The 21,378-nt window shown below is 46.2% G+C and overlaps 1 protein-coding gene across 1 annotated transcript in view; it reads right to left on the reverse strand.

The window, feature by feature from the left end:
* LOC139318675 (cytochrome P450 2J2-like) overlaps positions 1-6,074 on the reverse strand; it is a 30,375-nt gene extending 24,301 nt beyond the window's left edge. Inside the window, exon 1 of the mRNA XM_070946249.1 lies at positions 5,904-6,074. Within this exon, the coding sequence (XP_070802350.1) occupies positions 5,904-6,074 (171 nt within the window). The remainder of the gene's footprint in view (positions 1-5,903) is intronic.
* Positions 6,075-21,378: the final 15,304 nt, after the last annotated feature.

A 21,378-nucleotide genomic window follows, 5' to 3' on the forward strand; every position in this document is an offset into this window, starting at 1 on the left:
GCTAGGGCAGAGATAACATAGGTCAATGACGGCTAACCTTTTTAGCATGTGATGGCCCGGTGGGCCCAGTAGGCCTATTTTTCACCCTCCCCAGGCTCCAGATGTTTTCTAGGAGCCTGGGGAGGACGAAAACAGCCTCCCCCCACCAGGAGTGGGTTCTAAATTTTTTTACTACCGGTTCTGTGGGCGTGGCTTATTTTGTGGATGTGGCTTGGAGGTCATGTGACTAGGTGGGCGTGGCTAGCTGGTCAGAGTCATTTCTGGAAGGTCCTCGCACTTACGACCAATCCTCGCACTTACGACCCGACTCATTTGTTTGCTTTTAACACTGATCAGCTGTAGGGCGGCCCTTTGAAGCCCCGCGGCAAGAGTTTAAACATTTTTTTTCCCTCTAGTCATCAGCTGGGACTCAGGAGGCAGCAATAGATTGGGGGTGGGACCAAATAAAAAGTAAGAATAACGTGGGTGGGTGGGGGGATGAGAGGGCGGGGGGGGAGAACTGGTTTGGTGACGTCATATTGTCACCGCTACCGGCTCGACCAAACCAGACCGGGAGGAACCCACCACTGCCCCCCACCCCCCCGAAGCCCTCTGGAGGCCGAAAACAGCCCATTTCCCAACTTCCGGTGGGACCAAAAAGCCCAAAAATCAGCTGGCTGGCTCACACATGCATGCTGGAGCTGAGCTACGGCAACGCTCGCGTGCCTCACTGATATGGCTCTGTGTAGGTCAGCCATCACAGACATAGGTGTTAACATAGAATGACAATTTAACATAGGTGTTAATAAACTTACCAGAAGGAGGCGTGTGACTGGATATTAGAGGGAGAAGATGAAAACCTTTTTAGGGGGGTGGGCTAAGAATGTGAAATCATTTCCCTGAAATGACAACCAGTAAGTTGTCTTGTGATGCAACGGCTTCTGGGCTCTTATCTTAAGCTATATGACAAAAAGCTTCTTGGATGCGAAGTGAAACATCTTCAAAGAAAAACCAAACAGTCCCGTTGCCTCTTGAAAAAAAGCATCTTTGGGACAGTGGTGAAATCTAAAATTTGTTACTACCGGTCCTGTGGGCGTGGCTTGGTGGGGGGGTTAATGTGACTGGGTGGGCGTGGCCAATTTTTTTTTTTTTTTTTACTTTTAAAACCATTTTTTTCTACAACCTCTTCGGCGAAGAGGTTGTAAAAAAAATGCTTTCAAAAGACTCTGACGATCCCAGCTTGGATCATCAGAGGCATTTAAAAGAAAAAAAGCCTCTGCTGATCAGGCAACTCAGCTTGGATCGTCAGAGGCATTTAAAAGAAAAAAAATCCTCCGATGATCGCATGGCTCAGCTGGGCATGGGGGGAAGTCAAGGATTTTTGTTATTGGTTCTCCAAACCACCCGCCTCCATTGCTACCGGATCAGGCGATCCGGTCCGAACCGGGAGGATTTCACCCCTGCTTTGGGACAACCGTGACCTGCATGACTGAGAATCTCCATAGACAGCTAAATGACCATTTTTCCTACTGCTTCACTTTAATTGTATTTCTTCATTCGGTTACTTCCATTGGTATCTTACTGAAGGGCCTGGTAGCTCAGCAGACTAAAAGCATTGTGATTAACACCAGCTGTCTGCAATTACTGTAGGTTCGAATCTCACCAGGCTCAAGGTTGACTCAGCCTTCCATCCTTTCTAAGGTAGGTAAAATGAGGACCCAGTTTGTGGGGGCAATAAGCTGACTTTGTATAAATATACAAAAGTATGAAGGCTATTGCTTAACGCATTGTAAGCCGCCCTGAGTCTCTGGAGAAGGGCGACATATAAATCAAATTAAAAAAAATGTATTTATTTATTCAGAAATTTTAATTGACTCTTGATGGTTCACAGCTCAGCACCTTCCTTCTTAGAATACATTTCAAACAGGGGTGGGTTCTACTTACCTTTACTACCAGTTCGCAACAGGATCGCATACACAGATCACTGATGATGACATCCAGGTGGTGGGCGGAGCCTCCCGCCGGTTTTAGTACCGGTTCTTGCGAACCGGTTCGAACCGGGGGCAACCCACCACTGATTTCAAATTGTTTTAGGCTGAGTATGTTTTCTCTTTTACCTGGTCAGTTATATGTGCAAGAGTGGTATTCACTTACTTTCCCTATTGGTTCGCAAATGTGAGTGCACGCGCCCCGCCACACATGCGCCCGGCCTTCCGTGCATGCACTTTGCTGGCATGCACACCTTTCACGCATGCACCCAGCCTCAAAAACGTGCCTAAATAAAATGGCGTAGAGCCAGGATGAGCCCACCTGCAATTTCCGCTACCGGTTTGGGTGAACCAATCCGAACCGGCTGAATACCACCTCTTGTTATGTGTTAGTCTACAGCAGTGATGGCTAACCTTTTTGCCGTCGCGTGCCAAAAGCCAGGGGAGCATGGGGGTCGCATGCATACATGCCCACATCCATAATTCAATACCCCCCCATGCATGCACACACAACCCCCCCATGCTCCCCCCACTTTTGGCACGGGATGACAAAAACATTACTGGTGGGCCCAGTAGGCCCGTTTTTCACCCTCCCCAGGCTCCAGATGCTTTCTAGGAGCCTGGGGAGGGTGAAAACAGCCTCCCCCCCATGGAGACCCTCTGGAGGCCAGAAATGGCTTCTTTTCCAATGTCTGGTGGGCCCAGAAGGCCCGAAAATCAGCTGGTCGGTGTGCGTATGTGCACTGGAGCTGAGCTAGGGCAATGCTCACGTGCCCAGAGATATGGCTGCACATGGCACCTGTGGCACGCGTGTCATAGGTTCGCCATCACGGGTCTACAGTCTCTACAGATAGTAGAATATAAGCCATGATTGTTCCCAAACTTATGTTCTATGAAGAAATAATTGAGTTGGACCCTACTTGAAGTATACCTGATAAAATATTTGTCCCAAAGTCCCCTGCTTCCCAGACTCTATCCAGTTCCAAATGTCTTTCAATCAAAAAACCTTCTCTATCCCAGATGACATAAAATGTTTCCGTTTAACACCTAATAACATCTGAGCCACAAACATCTGGAGGCCCAAGAGAGTTTTATGTATCTCTTGGCTGCCATCTAGTGGGAATCTGGAGTATCCCACCTGGAAATGAGCTAGCACTAGAATCTCAGACTAGATTAGGAGCGGAGGAGACCCCAGACTCAAATTTCGGTTCTTCCTTGAAACTCAAAGGCTAACCCTGGCTGTGCCCATCTTTTGCAACTAAGCCTCTGTTACAACGTCAGTGTGAAAATAAGGCTGTGTTTGTCCAAGATAACAATAGCAATTAAAAACGTAACGGCTGCATAAATGTAATTATAAATGTGCAATACATGTTGTCCTTGTTTTTGCAACTTGGATTTGGCAACTTCTGCTGATTGCCGACTGCCAGCAATTTGGCAGTTTGAATCTCACCAGGCTCAAGATTGACTCAGCCTTCCAATCCTTCTGAGGTCGGTAAAATGAAGACCCAGATTGCTGGGTGCAAGAAGCTGACTCTGTAAACTACTTATAAGTCTAAATGATATTGCTATTGCTATTATCTCCCACTCATTTCCCTTAATGGCCAGTTGGTCAGATTCTTGTAGAGAGCTTAAGCTTGCAATCCATCTTTATACTCATTTGAGCTGCCTGAATCTCCTGATTTTCCCGTCGCTCCCACCAGTTTTTCTCCTAAGGAGCCTTGCTATGGAGTATGTGTTCCCAGGGATCTTCCTGTAAAGATAATTATACCTTACATATCACCTCTTCCCCTGCCCAGGTGCATTTGCTGCAGTATCTCCTCCTCTTCCATTCTTACTCCATAGCACTTGTGCGTCCTCTTGGCCTGCTTGGGAATCACCTAGGACAGTGATGGCTAACCTTTTTGCCATCGCGTGCCAGGAGAGGGGGGGGGAGGGTCGTGCACGCACATGCCCATGCACATGCATGTTCAACCCCCTCCCCCTCCCCCCCCACTCCTGGCACATGATGGCCTGGTAGGCCCGTTTTTCTTTCTTACCTGGTTCCAGATCCTCTCTGTGTATCTGGGAAGGGTGAAAACAGCTTTTCCCACTCCCTTGGAGGCCCTACAGAGGCTGAAAGAGCCCATTTCCCAACTCTCGGTGGGACAGGAAGTGACATTTTTTGCTGTCCCCAACCTCCAGAACTTCTCTAGGAGTCTCTAGGAGCCTCTCTAGAAGTCTCTAGGAGCCTCTCTAGGAGTCTCCCCACCCCGCCCCCAGGCCCTCCAGAGGCAGGAAACAGCCTGTTTCCCTACTTTTGGTGGGCCCAGAAGGCCCGAAAATCAGCTGGCCGGCACGCACATGTGCCCCAGAGCTGAGCTGGCATGCCCACTAATATGGCTCCACATCCCACCTGTGGCACGCGTGCCATAGGTTCGCCATCACGGACCTAGGACTTACAACTTCCTGCTGGCTTCCTCATTGACTTTGCTTGTGGGAAGCCGTCAGGAAGTCATAAATTATGGTCATGTGACATCCTCACTTAATGAGCCATAATCTTGGCTTAACAAAAGCAATGTGAGGTCCTCACTTAATGATCCAATGATCTTTGCTTAACAATAGCAATGGGGACTGTCAGGATTGTTGTCACTAAGCAATGCGGCCAAATGGCATCAAGCTTTCCAACTCCATCGTTTAAGGATGGAAATTCTCAGTAGGAAGAAGTTAATGTACTGTATGTCAGATCCATATCTTCTCCTCGTTATCCCTGCCCCAGCACCATTCTCCCTGCCTCCTTAACAATGGCGGATTTCAAAAAAATTTACTACCGGTTCTGTGGGTGTGGCTTGGTGGGCATGGCATGGCTTGGTGGGCATGGCAGGGGAAGGATACTGTAAAATCTCCCATTCCCTCCCCAATCCAGGGGAAGGTTACTGCAAAATCCCCATTTCCTCCCAATCAGCTGGGACTCAGGAGGCAGAGAATAGATGGGGGCAAGGCCAGTCAGAGGTGGTATTTCTCCGAACTGGTCAGAACCTGCTGAAACCCACCTCTGCTCCTTAATAGTAGAGAAGCAGGATCAGAAAATATCTGCTCAAAGATTCCCACTGACAATGCCAAATTTAGACATGGTGAGTTCCTAAGCTCTAAGAAGCTGTAGAGGCTTTTTCTCCTTTTTTTGCCAGATGCTAACAGAGAATAAACCTGGGTGAGAACGGATCTTGACAAGAAGGCCATCAAAATGCTTAAGAACTCTGTGACTGGATGGAGAAAACCCCTTCTTAAACAGGAGGTGTAAATGGATATTGTAATTAAGGAGGGTCAAATGATTTGATACAGGAGGCCTTCATTTCTGAAGTTTTCCGTATATGAAATTAGAATAAACCTGTAAGAAATAGGGGGAATCTGAATTTTGAGACATTCTTCTAAGAGGTTCTAAACCAGGGGTGTCAAACTCAAGGCCTAGATCCGGCCTGTGGGGTGCTTAGATCTGGCCTGCAGGGCTGCTCTAGAAACAGCAGAGGCCCGCGGTGCCTCTTCAAGCAAAAATGGAACTCGGGAGCCCATTTTTGCTCTGGCCACGACACAAGTGACGTTGAGCTGGCCACGCCCACCCTGGCCACACCCACTCCCCCCCCAAGGTCAGACACAACCCTGATGCGGCCCTCAATGAAATAGACACCTACGTCTACATCTGGCTTTTCCAGTACAACTGAAAGAACAATTCTGAGATCAGGTTTGATGGCATCTCTGTCCGTCTCTCTTCCTTCTCTGAAGATTGAGCTTCAAGACGTCTTTATGGAATTCCTTCCCGGGGTTTACATCAAGATGCCCGAGGACGACCCAGATCACTTTTAACCAACATTACCTTTCGATGGAAAACGATTCACGGTTCTCGCCCCCAAATCCTCAGCGAACGCAACAGATTTAATTTAGCAATGAATTCAGATGGGTTACCTTAGACAGCGTCTCTTGATAAAGCCTGACGCCAGCTTGCCATAAGCTTCCGGTGGCAGGCAATGGAAGCCATCCCGAAGGATAATGACTGCGAAACCAGAATTGCCTTAGGAGGTAGAGCATCAAAAGGCTCAGGAGAATGGCGACTGACAAGAGCTCTGTTATAGACATTCTCCTTTTTCCTCTTTTTCTTTGTCCGGACTTGTCAACTTTACATGGAGACGCGCTGAACCTTCTCTCTCTCCGGCCTCACAACTTTTCCAGTTCTTTCAGTCAGCCCACGGACTCCCTTTTAAATGAAAGTGCAAAATCACTCGCATCATTAGACTAATAAGCAAGCTTGCAAGGTCAGCTGCCAGGTATTAAAACCATTAAGGTTCAAACAATTTAATTTTTACCCACACCACTCACGTGCACCTAGAGAGATGTGGTTGATGCAAGCATGCATTGCTCACCTAATTGAAGGAACTGGAAGGTCAGGTCTAATATGGAAGGCAAGTAAAATCCGCAGGTCGAATTTGGTATTTATTATTTATTTATTTATTTATTTATTTATTTATTTATTTAAATTTCTATACCGCCCTACTCCCGAAGGACACAGGGCAGTGAACAGCCACAGGATAAAACACATAAATACAAAAATTTAAAATAGAATAAAAACGAATTAAATAATTTGGCTGAACAAATTTAAAATACCCCATAATTTAAAAACAAATTAAAATTTGCATTTAAAAAGGGGAGAAGATTTAGGCCAGGCTAGCTTGATGAAATAAAAAAGTCTTAAGCGCGCGACGGAAGGTGCGCAGATCCAGGATCCTCCGTATCTCTGGAGGGAGCTCATTCCAGATCGTATTTATGATCTAAAACAGGTGTCAAACTGGATTTCTTTGGGGGACAGGTCAGCATTGTAGTTCTCCAATGCGGGCTGGCAGGGGCGGGTGAGACAGACACCTCCTGTAGCACCCTGCTGGCTGAAAATGGGCTGTGGGGGGGGGGCTTGTGTGGCCCCCACCCATGGCCCATTTTCAGCCTCCCCAGCCTCCTGCAGCACTCTGCTGGCCGAAAATGTTAAAAGGGGTGCACACAAAAGCATCTCAAAGACTGAATTGCATCTGCAATAGATATTCTAATTAGGATGTTACTGGGAAAGAAAACTCAGTTTCAAGTTCTCTTGTGGCCAGATTAAACAGATTTGCATATCCAAGACCTTCCAGGCACACACCTCATGCTCTGTTCCCTTGAAAAATAAAACCGGACAGCGAAGCATTCCTTCCTTCCTTCCTGCCTTCCTGCCTGCCTGCCTGCCTGCCTGCCTGCCTGCCTGCCAGCCAGCCTGCTATCAGCCAGCCAGCCAGCCAGCCAGGCCAGGCCAGGCGGATAGACAGACAGACAGACAGACAGACAGACATCCTTCAAAGAATGGTGCTTGCACAATTCTGAGACCCCCTTAGAACAGATGTCCCCAACCCCCGGTCCATGGACTGGCACCGGTCTGCAGCATGCCAGAAAGTGGGCCGTGCAAACAAGCAAAGTCCCATCCATGGGATGCAGGCAGCAGGCAAAACCATCACTCTCTCCATGGAACCAGTCCCCGATGCCCAAAAAGGTTGGGGGCCACTGCCTTAGAAGTAGGCCTAATTATGAGAGGAGCAGGTAGATGTTTGTCTCAATTCTGTTTGGGAATGGAGGAGCAGGTTGCCTCCCTGTTGGACAATATAATCCTGATGTACCAAGATAAGCAATTTGGAATGTATATAGTCCCTCTCACAAACTGGAGAACAGGGGAGTAGAAGACACAAAAGTCCAGGTTATTGCGTTCGCCTCTTCCGATCGTCTCTGGATGAAGTGCTGCGGGCAAATGCCAGTCAGATTGCCAAAGGAGATTCCTTCTCCACCCCACTGGCACTTGTTCAATGTGGTTTTTCACCTCTCCATGCCACCCTTTGGCCTTACCTTGAGGTCCAGTGTGACCGGAAGTATTTTGCTGAACAATATCTTGACTAGTCATTCTGACTCAACAGCAGAGAGGGTCATTTGGGCCTTAGTGATCATTCATATGGATCGCCAATAAGTTTATCTTGATGATGCAATGGAAAAGAGTGGGTGGTAATTGCCCTGCTGACTCCTCAAAGTATTATCTTGTGTGTAGTGATGATCACCTGAACACCTAGATTAGGCTTGATAGCGAGGAAATCATTTATAGTTAAACACAAGTAGCATAACCTGCACCTCCTTTCCTGTAAAGATAATTATACCTTTGGACAATCTTAAGTTGTCCCTTGGGAGGTCATAGTTAAGCTCCATGTTGAGATACAGTTAGACCTCAACTTACAACAGTTCATTTAGTGTCCATTCAAAGTTACAACGGCACTGAAAAATGACTTATGGCTTTTTTTCACACTTACAATCTTTGCAACATACCCCCCCCCATGGTCACATGATCAGAATTCAGATGCTTGGCAACTGGTTCATACTTATGACCGTTGCTGTGTCCCAAGGTCATGTCTGATCTCCTTTGGCCATCTTCTCGCAAGCCAACAGGGAATCCAGGTTACTAATTTATCCAATGCAGTGATTCACTTAACAACTGTGGTAAGAAAAGTCGTAAAATGGGGAAAAACTCGCTGAACAAATGTCTCACTTAACAACAGAGATTTGGGGCTCTATTGTGGTCATAAGTCAAGGACTACCTATAGGTCTAAATCAAGTCCCAAGAACATGTCATTGTTTGGAATTCCCCCCCCAAAAGGTCTGAGCATTTATCCGAAGCTCTAGCTTGCTCTTCATCCCATTTCACATCAGGAAGGGCAAGTCACTGTTCAGAGGGGATAATCAGCTGGTTCGGACCGGTTCAGGTGAACCGGTAGCAGAAATAGTGGGTGGCCACCCACCCGCCCACCCGGCCCAGCTCTATGCAGTTCTATTTAGGCACATTTTTGAGGCTGGCCGCATGTGTGGAAGGCCCATGCGTGAGCAAAAAGGCCAGGCATGAACAAAGTGCATGCATAGAAGTCTGGGCACATGCACGAAAGGCAGGCGCATGAGCAAAGTGAGAGTGCGTGCGCACGGCAAACCGGTAGTAACAAAATGTGAAACCCACCACTGCCATCGTTCTCTCCAACCACAAAACTATGCCAAATCATCTGCACCTCCACATTCTGAAGTGTTCTCTTACAGAACACATAAAGTACCATTTTTATTCTGACCCAGCCTTCGCAAGTAGTGAGGAGCATCTGGAGGCTCCAACTGGCGCAGAGTGCGGCTGCGCGGGTGGTAATGGGTGCGACATGGCGCTCCCATGTAACACCCCTCCTGCGCGAGCTGCACTGGCTCCCAGTGGTCTACTGGGTGCATTTCAAGGTTTTGGTTACCACCTTTAAAGCGCTCCATGGCTCAGGACCTGGGTACTTGCGGGACCGCCTATTACCACCAATAGCCTCCCACCGGCCAGTACGGCCTCATAGAGAGGGGCTCCTCCAGGTGCCATAGGCCAAACAATGTTGACTGGCAGCCCCCAGGGGGAGAGCCTTCTCTTTAGGGGCACCTACTATCTGGAACGAGCTCCCCCCGGAGATATGGAGGATCCCGGATCTGCACACCTTCCGCCGCGCTCTAAAGACCTTTTTATTTCACCAGGCGGGCCTGGCCTAACTTTCTCCCTCTTTTTAAACAATTTTAATATTTTAATATTTTTAATATCTTTTAATCCTCAAAGTTTAAATCTGTTTTAAATTGATTGGGGTTTTAATCTGTCTGGGCCAAACTATTTAATTCGATTTTATTTCTGTTTTTAAATTTTGTATGTATGTATTTTATTGTTGGCTGTTCACCGCCCTGAGTCCTTCGGGAGTAGGGCGGTATACAAATCAAATAAAAGATAAAGATAAAGATAAAAGATAAAGATAATTTACTCGCAAGTAAAACAACCCCTTTTTATAACAGGGCAGTAACAGTCTTTTATTCACAGGGATAAACCAAAAAATCAAATGTAATTAGTCCCAACAAACTTGGGTTTATCCAAGAAATCTTGTTGTATACTAGAAACCAGGGGTGAAATGCTCCCGGTTCGGACCGGATCAAGCAATCCGGTAGCGATTGTGGCAGGTGGTTCAGAGAACCAGTAGCAATGGTGGTATGAGGCTCCGCCCACTCACCCAGGTGTCATTACTTCCTGCTTTTAAAAGATAAAAAAGATTTATCTGACGATCACAGCTGTGCTGCGCGATCGTCAGAGCCTTTTTTAACCTTTTAAAAGCATTTTTACAACCTATTCACCCGAATAGGTTGTAAAAAAAATGCTTTAAAAGTATTTTTTTTAAATTGGCCACACCCACCCAGTCACATTACCCATCACCACCAAGCCACGCCCACAGAACCGTTAGTAACAAATTTCACCACTGCTAGAAACGAATGGTTGTCTGTGACAACTGGCCACTCCCTAAACCCCTCCTATTATTATTATTTCCTATATATTATTTCCCAGCCAGGGAGGGGCTGGCTATTGTCTGCATCTGCCTCTCCCTGAGAGCCGGCTTATTGCTTTCCTTTGCTCTCCTCTCTTTTTCCTCTCTACGCATACATGCATCTAGGATGGGCCTCATCTGTTCCTCCCTGAAGTCCTGAAGACAGCTGCCTCTCCACCTGAGAGAAAACGGAAGGCCCCAGCTCAGCCTCGGTCTCTGATGCTGTTTCCTTATCAGAACCTTCCAAAGGCTCCGAAACTGGCCTAGGATCTCCCTCCACCTCCTCCTCATCTGACTTCAGCTATCTCTGCTGGCTGCCAAAGGGCCACCGCAATTTTATGTATTCAAGATTCTTTCAACTGCAGCAGGCAATTCTGAAGCAATATCTAAGAAGCTTGGTTCCAAATTACAGGGAGTCCTCGACTTATGACCACAATTGAGCCCAACATTTGTATTCTTAAGTAAGACAGTTGTTAACTGAGTTTTGTTTCATCTTACAACCTGGCTTGCCATAGTTGTTAGGTGAATTGCCGCAGGTGTTCAGTTAGTAATACGGTGGTTAAGTGTGTGGCCCGTCAGCAGCCTGCGCAGCTAGTAGCTGATTCTGACAGTGAGGAGGCTGGTGTGGTGCTGCACCAGCAGCCTGTGCAGCTGGCACTCAAATCAGGCAATGAGGAGGCTGGAGAAGATGTGGTGCCAGAGGCGGGGATTCAGCCAGGGCCTTCAGAACCTCCAGAAGCTCCAATAAGTGGAGAGGAAGAAGAGGAGGAGCCTCTTCTCGATGCACGGGCATGCAGAGCTGCCAAAAGGCAGGAGTGACTCCTCAGGAGGAGGTCTTCCCGAGACTAAGGCTTGGGGCTAATTGGCCACTCCCCTAGCCTATTTAAGGAAGGACGACAACTGAGGCAATTTGCAGGGAACAACTTCGTTCACTCTCCTTCGTGTCCTGATCTTATATCAGTTTCCTGCAAATTGCTTCTGGGCTTTCTGCCAACCATAGTAAGATTACGATTATTTATTCTTTGGATTCTTGTAGGCTGTTAAGAAAGTTAATTAACAGCCTTTATTTGAAAAAGACTGATTTAATTTAGTAAACTAAGGTTTGTACAGACTTTGTGTGTGCTGCGTTCTTTGGGGTCCGTAGCTGGGGCAGAACATTAAGTGAATCTGGCTTCCCATTGATATTGCTTGTGGGAAGGTCACAAAAGGTGATCACGTGACCTGGAGAAACTGCAACCGTCATAAATACATGCCAGTTGCCGAGTGCCTGAATTTTGATCACATGACCATGGGGATGCTGCAACAGTTGTGTGAAAAATGGTTATAGGTCACTTTTTTCAATGTCGTTGTAACTTTGAATGGCCATTAAATGAATGGTTGTAAGTCAAGAACTACCTGTATCACCTAATCAAATAATGGACTCCAAAGATGGACCTGATATTCTTAATAAGTGATTGGATCATGCAGAAAAAGACATTATTTTAGGAATCACAAGTTAAAATAGGTCCACGTAATGTTACAACAATGCTGGAAATGCCTTTGCAGAACTAGGAATTAAAACTGTTATTGTCAGACATAACTTCAAGTACCCTCTTGACATGGAAGGAATTCAAATTAATTAATTTGGGAAATATCTTCTAGAAGTTAACTTGCCAGGGCAATAAAGATGGAATAAACCAAAAGACACATGGAATAAACCACAAAATACATAAAATCAACCAAAAACAGTGGTGAAATGTAAAATGTGTTAGTGCCAGTTCTGGCTTGGACGTGGCTTGGTGGGGTGTAATGTGACTGGGTGAGCGTGGCTGACTTTTTTTTTTTTTAACTTTTAAAACCATTTTTTCTGCAACCTCTTCATCCAAAGAGGTTGTTTAAAAAAATGCTTTTAAAAGCCTCTGACGATCCCAGCTGAATTGCCTGATCGGCAGAGGATTTTTTTTTCTTTTAAAAGCCTCTGATGATCCCAGCTGAGTTGCCTGATCAGCAGAGGCTGTTTTTTCTTTTAAAAACATTTTTTCTACAACCTCTTCGGCCGACGAGGTTGTAAAAAATAATCTTTTAAAAGCCTCTGACGATCAGGCAACTCAACTGGGATCGTCAGAGGCTTTTAAAAGTATTTTTTCTACAACCTCTTTGGCCGAAGAGGTTGCAGAAAAAAATGGTTTTAAAAGCCTCTGACGATCCCAGCTGAACCGCACGATCATCAGAGGCTTTTTGTTTTACTTTTAAAAGCATTTTTTTGGCCGAAGAGGTTGTAGAAAAAAATGCTTTTAAAAATAAAAAACAGCCTCTGATGATTGCACGGCTCAGCTGGGCATGGGGAGGAGCAGGGATTTTTCCTACCGGTTCTCCAAACCATCCGCTGCCATCGCTACCAGATCAGGCAATCCGGTCCGAACTGGAAGCATTTCACCCCTGACCAAAAATCCCAATAGCCCAAGTGAGGAAAAACAGGAGTCATCTTCAACATAAAGTGTAAGTATTATAACAACCACTATGTGGGGAAGAAGACTAGCAGAGTACCTCTATGAACACCAACTAGAGGCAGAAGATAGGTTGAAACATCCTTAATCTCACAACAATTGGACAGGCTCAACCACAGTTTCAACTGGGAAACTATGAGGATCATAGACCAAGCTAAAACCAAAAATGCTAGGGAATTCCTGAATCCTTGGCACTCAGACAAATTAGCCATCGACAGGCACATATACATAAACTACATTTATATACTATTCAAAAGAAACAATTAAAAAGCTAATAAGGAAACAAAAAGACAGCAACCAATACCCAGATAAGTAGGTATTACCACCAGACAAACAATCACAGAAGAAAACAATTCCCTAATCAAAGAACTACCAAATTTACAGGGCAAGCCTAATTATATAAACAGGGAGCATTGACACTGTTGATGTTGCCTAGTTGGGTAATGACAACATCTGCAAGAAAACAACCAAATTCAGAGACCATCAAGGACATCAAGAGGCTGCATGTATTGCCACAGCCTAAGTCTTAAAATAGCTTGGGGCAAGTCATCCATTTCACAACGATTCTCCTCTATTTGCCTTCTAATTGCCTCCCTTGTCATTTAAGCTGCTATTGTCCTATATTTCATGGAGCTAATTTTGGCTGGAGGAGATACTAAGGAAGGATTATATTTACTTCTCTCTACATGGGGCTCCCCTTGAGGAGCACCTGGAGGCTCCAACTGGTCCAGAATGCGGCCGCGCGGGTGGTTATGGGGGCGACTCGGTGCTCCCATGGAACACCTCTCCTGCGCGAACTGCACTGGCTCCCGGTGGTCTTCCGGGTGCGCTTCAAGGTATTGGTTACCACCTTTAGAGCGTTCCATGGCTTAGGACCCGGGTACTTACAAGACCGTCTTCTGCCACCGGTAGCCTCCCACCGACCAGTACGCTCCCACAGAGAGGGCCTCCTCAGGGTGCCGTCGGCCAGACAATGCCAGCTGGCGGCCCCCAGGGGGAGAGCATTCTCTGTGGGGGCACCTACCCTCTGGAACGAGGTTCCCCCAGAGATACAGCGGATCCCTGACCTTCGTGCTTTCCGAACTGCCCTAAAGACGTTTTTGTTTCATCAAGCCGGGCTGGCCTGACCTACTCTTTTTAAAAAGAATTGTTTTTAAAAATTAGGGGTTTTAATATAGGGTTTTTAACTATGGGCCAAACTGATTTAATTGGATTTTAATATTGTTTTAAATTTTGTATCTCTGTATTTTATTTGCTGTCTGTTCACCGCCCCGAGTCCCTCGGGAGAGGGGGCGGTATATAAATATAATAAACTAAACTAAACTAAACTAAACTAAACTAAACTAAACTAAACTAAACTAAACTAAACTAAACTAAACTAAACTAAACTAAACTAAACTAAACTAAACTACTTCACTGGAGAGTTCAATAGGGCACTGACAGAATAGCTCTAGAAGAACCTTTGCAAAGCTTCTTGAAATCCTGCCCAATCTCTAGCCACGGAAAAGCTTATTAATGAAGATGTGATGATGCTATCCATTCAGTCGTATCCAACTCTTGGAGATTATTTGAGCCAGGTCTCTCCATATCACTTCTTCTCCTAGACCAGGCCAAGCCAAAAAAATGCCAGGGAATTTCTAGAAGCCTGGCCCTCTGACAAATCAGCCATCAATAAACACATAGTCATTGACAACCTCTATAGACGATGCAAAAGAGACTATCAAGCAGCCCAAAAGAGAAAAATGAAAATGAAATTTTCAAAATGAAAAAAGTCGTCTGCAGTCACGACATAAGTCTAAGACTGGAAATCAGGCTTGTCGGATGTTACATCTTTTCTATCTTCCTCTACGGAGTGGAGAGTTGGTCTCTGACAGAAAACCACTTGAAGAAACTAGAAGCAGTTGAAATGTGGATTTACAGACGGCTGTTACGTATAAGCTGGGTTAACAAAATCAGAAATGAGGAGGTGATAAGCCGCCTGGGAAAGCAAAGGGAAATCATCAAAGCCATTAAAAAGTGAAAGTTAGAATATTTTGGATATGTGATGCGACATCCAGAAAAATACGGCATCCTTCCCTTAATCCTCCAGGGAAAGATTGAAGGCAAAGGAGGTCCAGGCAGAAGAAGAACATCATGGCTTCAAAACCTAAGGGACTGGTTTGAACAAAACTCAGCAGCTCTTTTTCATGTGATGAAAATAGGATTGCCAACATGATCACCAACATCCAATGATGGATATGGCAGAAGAAGGAGGAGGAGGAGGAGGAGGAGGAGGAGGAGGAGGAGGAGGAGGAGGAGGAGGAGGAGGAGGAGGAGGAGGAGGAGGAGGAGGAGGAGGAGGAGAAGGAGAAGAAGAAGAAGAAGAAGAAGAAGAAGAAGAAGAAGAAGAAGAAGAAGAAGAAGAAGAAGAAGAAGAAGAAGAAGAAGAAAAGACTCCAGCACCTCTCCACCAGCAATCAGCACTCACATCAACATAGATTAACTCCAAGGTCAACTTCAGACCAACAATCAAATAAACAATACCCCAATCAAGAAACTGCTCCTATGTGACATTCTATGACATTCAAGTGCTAGCATTTTTTTTATTTTTTTTATTTTATTAAATTTGTATACCGCTCTTCTCCTACTGAACTCAGGGTAGTGCACAGCCAAAATAAAAACATCCCAATACAAAATTTAAAATTTGTTAAAAGAATTACACAACTTTGGCCTAACTTTAAAATCCCGACTAAAACCCGTAGACAATTAAAAATCTAACATCTCAAAAAGTGGGGGGGGGGGTTACGCCAGCCCTGCTTGGTGAAAAAGAAAGGTTTTTAGGCCACGGCGAAAAGCCCGGAGATCTGGTGTCATACGGATCTCTGGGGGCAGGTCGTTCCAGAGGGCAGGAGCTGCCACAGAGAAGTCCCTCCCCCTGGGGGTCGCCAGCCGACATTGCCTGGCTGACGGCACCCTGAGGAGTCCCTCTCTGTGGGAGCGTACTGGCCAGTGGGAGGCTATCGGTGGCAGAAGGTGGTCCCGCAAATACCCAGGTCCCATGCCATGGAGCGCTTTAAAGGTGGTAACCAATACCTTGAAGTGCACCCGGAAGACCACTGGAAGCCAATGCAGCTCACGCAGGAGAGGCATCACATGGGAGCGCCCCCTCGCTCCCATAATCCCCCGCGCGGCTGCATTCTGCACCAGTTGGAGCCTCCGGGTGCTCCTCAAGGGGAGCATGTTACATCCACGTCTTAAAAATCCCTAACATGGACCTGTTGAGCAGCTGCTCAGTGAGTCAACCTCTCCACTGAGCTGATGACCCAAGACCTTCTGCTTAATTATAAACAACTCAGATCCTATCCTATTGCCAAAATTTCCATGGTTAAAGCAGAGGACATTAGATCTACGGATCAGTTCATCTAACTTTACTAAACAGTTAGCTATATTTTTGGAAGATCTGTGTGAAACCTTTGGAGGGGTGCTCCTCAAAGGCTTTCCTTCCATAACATTTGAATCGGGAGAAGCTGTGATATGTCAGGTCTTCAACGTAGGCAAGGCCAGGAAACAAAATCAACAGGTGTTTCAGGAATGCTCGTTATTGTGGTTGGGTATAATAGCTGAACCTTGAAATCTTCTCCACTACAGCTCGTACCAAACGGAATCAAGGTGGGATTATTTTAAGTGTCCTTATTTCTCCAAATTGAGTTACATTATAGGAAGAAATATCCTTCTGGGTTCAGCTCCAAGTGGGGAAAAAGACACTGGAAACATGGAGACTGCTTGGAAAGATGGTTTAATGGTGGACAGGATCACATGGTTTGAGTTCCTGAACAGAAAAGGGGTCGAGATACAGCGAGTCCCCGGGTTTTATGCCCTCTCTGGCTTTGAACTTCCTGGGGCCCAGGAAGAGTATCCTGATTGGTTGTCAGACTCCCAGGGGGTGGGAGTCTTAGCTGGCCTTGCTGGCTGATGTAATCTTCCCAGGTGCCATGTGGTGAGTTTCTGTTGCTAGATGGGTCCTATTGTGTTAGTTTCTGTTGCTAGATGGGTCCTATTGTGTTGCAGATGATGGTCCATTGACAAAGATTGAGTTTCTGCCTCTGGCCCATTGATAAAGGGTGGTGGGGGCAAGAAGGTGGCTGCTGCTTTAAAACATGCTTCTCCATTTCTCATCCAGGGAAACATAATATTCTGCCTTTTTAATATTTCCTAAAATATTTCATTCTTCTAGGAAAGGGGTGGGTGCTAACTTCCTACAACATTTTCTGAACCTTTTCTCCCATTTAACTGTTCACGCATCCCTCACCCATTCCATCACATTATGGTCTGAATTTATGTTTGGAGACTGTCAGACTGTCCACAGCCTACTCCCTAGGAAGGAACGATTCTTGACTCCATTGGTGTTAGAGAAAAGGTACTTTTACTAAAGGTGCTGAGTGCAGCATAAGCAAGGCAAACTCTGAAGAAAAACCGCACGAAAAGCATATATGGAAAGCAATCCCCAATGTCCAAAACCCTCCCATCCTGTGACAGTAGTCCAATCAGGTTCTGAACATACAAAGAACAGTTGCAGGAACTGGGCCTGGCTAGTCTAGTGAAGAGAAGGACCAGGGGAGACATGATAGCAGTCTTCCAATATTTGAGGGGCTGCCACAGAGAGGAAGGGGTCAAGCTATTTTCCCAGGCACCTGAAGGCCAGACAAGAGTAATGGATGAAAACTGACCAAGGAGAGATTCAATCAAGCAATAAAGAGAAATTTTGTGACAGTGAGAACAATCAACCAATGGAACAGAAATTGCCTTCGGAAGTTGTGGGAGCTTCATTACTGGAAGCTTTCCAGAAGAGACTGGACTGCCATCTGTCAGAAATGGTCTAAGGTCTCCTGCTTGGGTGAGAGGTTGGACTAGATGACCTACAAGCTCCCTTCTAACTCTGCTAATCTGTTAAATCTGTTAACCCAGTATCTCAGGTGCCACTGTAAATTCCTTTCCAGAGCTAGTAGCCAGGAAGATGGCTCGGTTTGGCATCTCTGGTTCCTGTTCGTATCCATACATCCCAATTTCCCACAACATTCTTTCACACCTCCAATACTCTTCCCCTCCCAAATACCCCCTCCCCCCTGGTTATGGCTAGTGAGCTTCAAGGAAAGCGAAGATAGGCAGCTGGCAGATAAAGAAATAGATGGTTCTATAGTCTGCTGAGCTCTGGTGGCTCAGCAGACTAATTAACATCCACTTACATCTGCTTCCTGAAATTACTGCAAGTTCAAATCTCGCCAGGCTCAAGGTTGACTCAGCCTTCCATCCTTTCTAAGGTAGGTAAAATGAGGACCCAGATTATGGGGGCAATAAGCTGACTTTGTATAAATATACAAAAGTATGAAGGCTATTGCTTAACGCATTGTAAGCCGCTCTGAGTCTCCGGAGAAGGGCAGCATATAAATCAATTTTTTTAAAAAAAAAATGGTTTAGTCCATAAACTTTGATTGTCTATGGCAACCTTTTTGCCGTCACGTGCCAAAAGCAGGGGAGGGAGCGCGGGGGAGGAGTCGCATGCACGTGTGCCCACATCCATAATTCAATGCACCCCGTGCATGTGCACGTGACCCCCCCCTGCACTCCCCCCACTTTTGGCACACGACAGCATGGTGAGCGTGGTAGGCCCGTTTTTTGCCTCCCCAGGCTCCAGAGGCTTACTTGGAGCCTGGGAAGGGCAAAAACAGTGTCCGTCTCCCCCCCAGAGGCCGGAAACGGTCTGTTTGCTGACTTCTGGTGGGCCCAGAAGGCCCGAAAATCAGCTGGCCAGTGCACACATGTGTGCTGCAGCTGAGTTAGGGCAACGCTCACGTGCCCACCGATACGGCTCCGTGTGCCATAGGTCCGCCATCACGGGTCTGTGGAGATTCTCAACCATCCATGTCATGATAGTCCCAAAGATGCTTTTTCAAAAGAGAACTGGACTTTCTTCCTTGAAAAGCCGTTTTGCTTCTCATCCAAGAAGCTTCTTCAGTTCTGATTCATCCAAGGAGTTTCTTCAGTCAAAACTGAAGAAGCTTTTTGGATGAGAAGCGAAACATCTTCAAGGAAAAACAAAGAAAAGCCCAGCTGCCTTTTGAAAAAGCACCTTTGGGATAAAGTTTGATTGCGTGTTTGATTCCTGACAAGATGAAGAATTGAAAGACTGAACTCTGACAAGATGAAGATCTTGAGGAATTGGAGAATTTAGCCATTTTAAAACAGATTAAAATCCTCCAAGAAGAATTGGGAATGCTCCTAAGATCATCATTGTCCAAATGACTCCTATGACTAGACATGCCTATTCATGCTTTAGAATATGCTTCACCTCTAGAATTTGGAAAGTATTATCACCTTCTAGTGGACAAACCCCATTCTCGGCAGGGACCAGTCAGCCACCAGATGAAATGGGAAAAAACAGAATTTTCTGCTATCTCTTCACTGCCATCTACTGGACTTGCAGCTAGATTTGACTGACCTGAAGGAGGAGTAAAGCTTGTGGATCATGAGTGTGGATAAGCAACCAGTTTTACCTCTTGAGATACAACTTGTATATTTAAATCACTTAAACATGAGCCAGAAGGATGCAGCAACAACATGCAGCAACAGCCAAAAAAAGCTAATACAAAAAAGCTGATACAATCCTTGGTTGTATAAACAGAGGCATAGAATCAAAATCACATAAGTATTAGTACCGCTTTATAAATCCTTAGTAAGACCACATCTGGAATACTGCATCCAGGTTTGGTCACCACATTACAAAACAGATGTTGAGACTTTGGAAAAAGTGCAGAGAAGAGCAACTAAGATGATTAAAGGCCTGGAGACTAAAATATATGAAGAATGGTTGGCGGATTTGGGTTTGGCTAGTCTAGAGAAAGGGACGCGGTGGCTCAGTGGCTAAGAGGCTGAGCTTGTCGATCGAAAGGTCGGCAGTTCAACAGTTCGAATCCCTAGTGCCGCGTAACAGGGTGAGCTCCCGTTACTCGTCCCAGCTTCTGCCAACCGAACAGTTCGAAAGTACGTAAAAAATGCAAGTAGAAAAATAAGGACCACCTTTGGTGGGAAGGTAACAGCGTTCCGTGCACCTTTGGCATTGAGTCATGCCGGCCACATGACCACGGAGACGTTTTCAAACAGCGCTGGCTCTTCGGCTTTGAAACGGAGATGAGCACCGCCCCCTAGAGTCGGGAACAACTAGCACATATGTGCAAGGGGAACCTTTACCTTTACTTTAGTCTAGAGAAAAGAAGGTCTAGGGGGGACATGATAGCAGTATTCCAGTATTTGAGAGGCTGTCACAAAGAAGAAGGGGTCAACTTATTTTCCAAAGCACAGGAAGGCAGGACAAGAAACAATGGATGGAAAGTAATCAAGGAGAGAAGCAACTTGGAATTAAGAAGTAGGGACAATTAACCAGTGGAACAGCTTGCATTCAGACATTGTGGGTGTTTCATCAATGGAGGTCTTTAAGAAGAGACTGGACAGCCATCTGTCTGAAACGGTATAGGGCCGTGATGGCGAACCTATGGCATGCGTGCCACAGGTGGCACGTGGAGCCGTATCTGTGGGCACGCAAGCATTGCCCTAGCTCAGCTCCAGCACACATGCACGCACCGGCCAGCTGATTTTTGGGCCTTCTGGACCTACCGGAAGTCGGGAAACGGGCCATTTCCGGCTTCCAGAGGGCCTCCGGGGGAGGTGGGGAAGGCCATTTTCACCCTTCCCAGGCTCCTAGAATGCCTCTGGAGCCTGGGGAGGGCAAAAAAACGGGCCTACCTGGCCCACCGTGCCATCACATGCCAAAAGCGGGGGGAGGGCAGGGGGTTGCACGCACATGCACAGGGGGGGCGCATTGAATTATGGGTGTGGGCACGCGCAAGAGAGACACCCCACACACTCCCCCCCCGCTTTTGGCACACGACGACAAAAAGGTTAGCTATCCCTGGTATAGGGGGTTGGACTGGAAGACCTCCAAGGTCCCTTCCAGCTCTAATGCGATTGATTGATTTTAAGGTTCATTCTCATTCCACCTAAAGGATTTTCCCCATTTGTACCTTACAATGACACAAATGCGTCTTGCTAACTTTTTTTTTTTTTTTTTTGCTGGTCCTCAGGACATTGTCCTTGTCACTTCTGTAGCCCATGAGTAGACAATCTTTGCTCGTAACACTGTGAAAAGTGTTATTTGGTTAACCCAATCAGGGCCCACTTTATTATTTCTTATTTATTTATTTATTTATTTATTAGTCGCATTTTTATGCCGCCCAACTCCCGAGGGACTCTGGGCGGCTAACAACAAAGAATAAAACAATGCGAACAACATCCCATACAAAAGTTTTTAAAAAACATTAAAACCTATACATTCCAATTCGTGGCCGGGTCTCGCAAGATCACCGTAGCGAGATCAACGGCCCCAGGCCTGCTGGAAGAGCCAAGTCTTCACCGCTTTCCAGAAAGCCAGTAGGGTGGGGGCAGTCCGGACTTCAGGGGGTAATTGGTTCCAGAGAGCTGGGGCAGCCACAGAGA

This window comes from Pituophis catenifer, unplaced genomic scaffold (assembly GCF_029215685.1).
Source record: "Pituophis catenifer annectens isolate HBS135680 unplaced genomic scaffold, rPitCat1.0.hap2 SCAF_6, whole genome shotgun sequence".
NCBI classification, from domain to species: Eukaryota; Metazoa; Chordata; class Lepidosauria; order Squamata; family Colubridae; genus Pituophis; species Pituophis catenifer.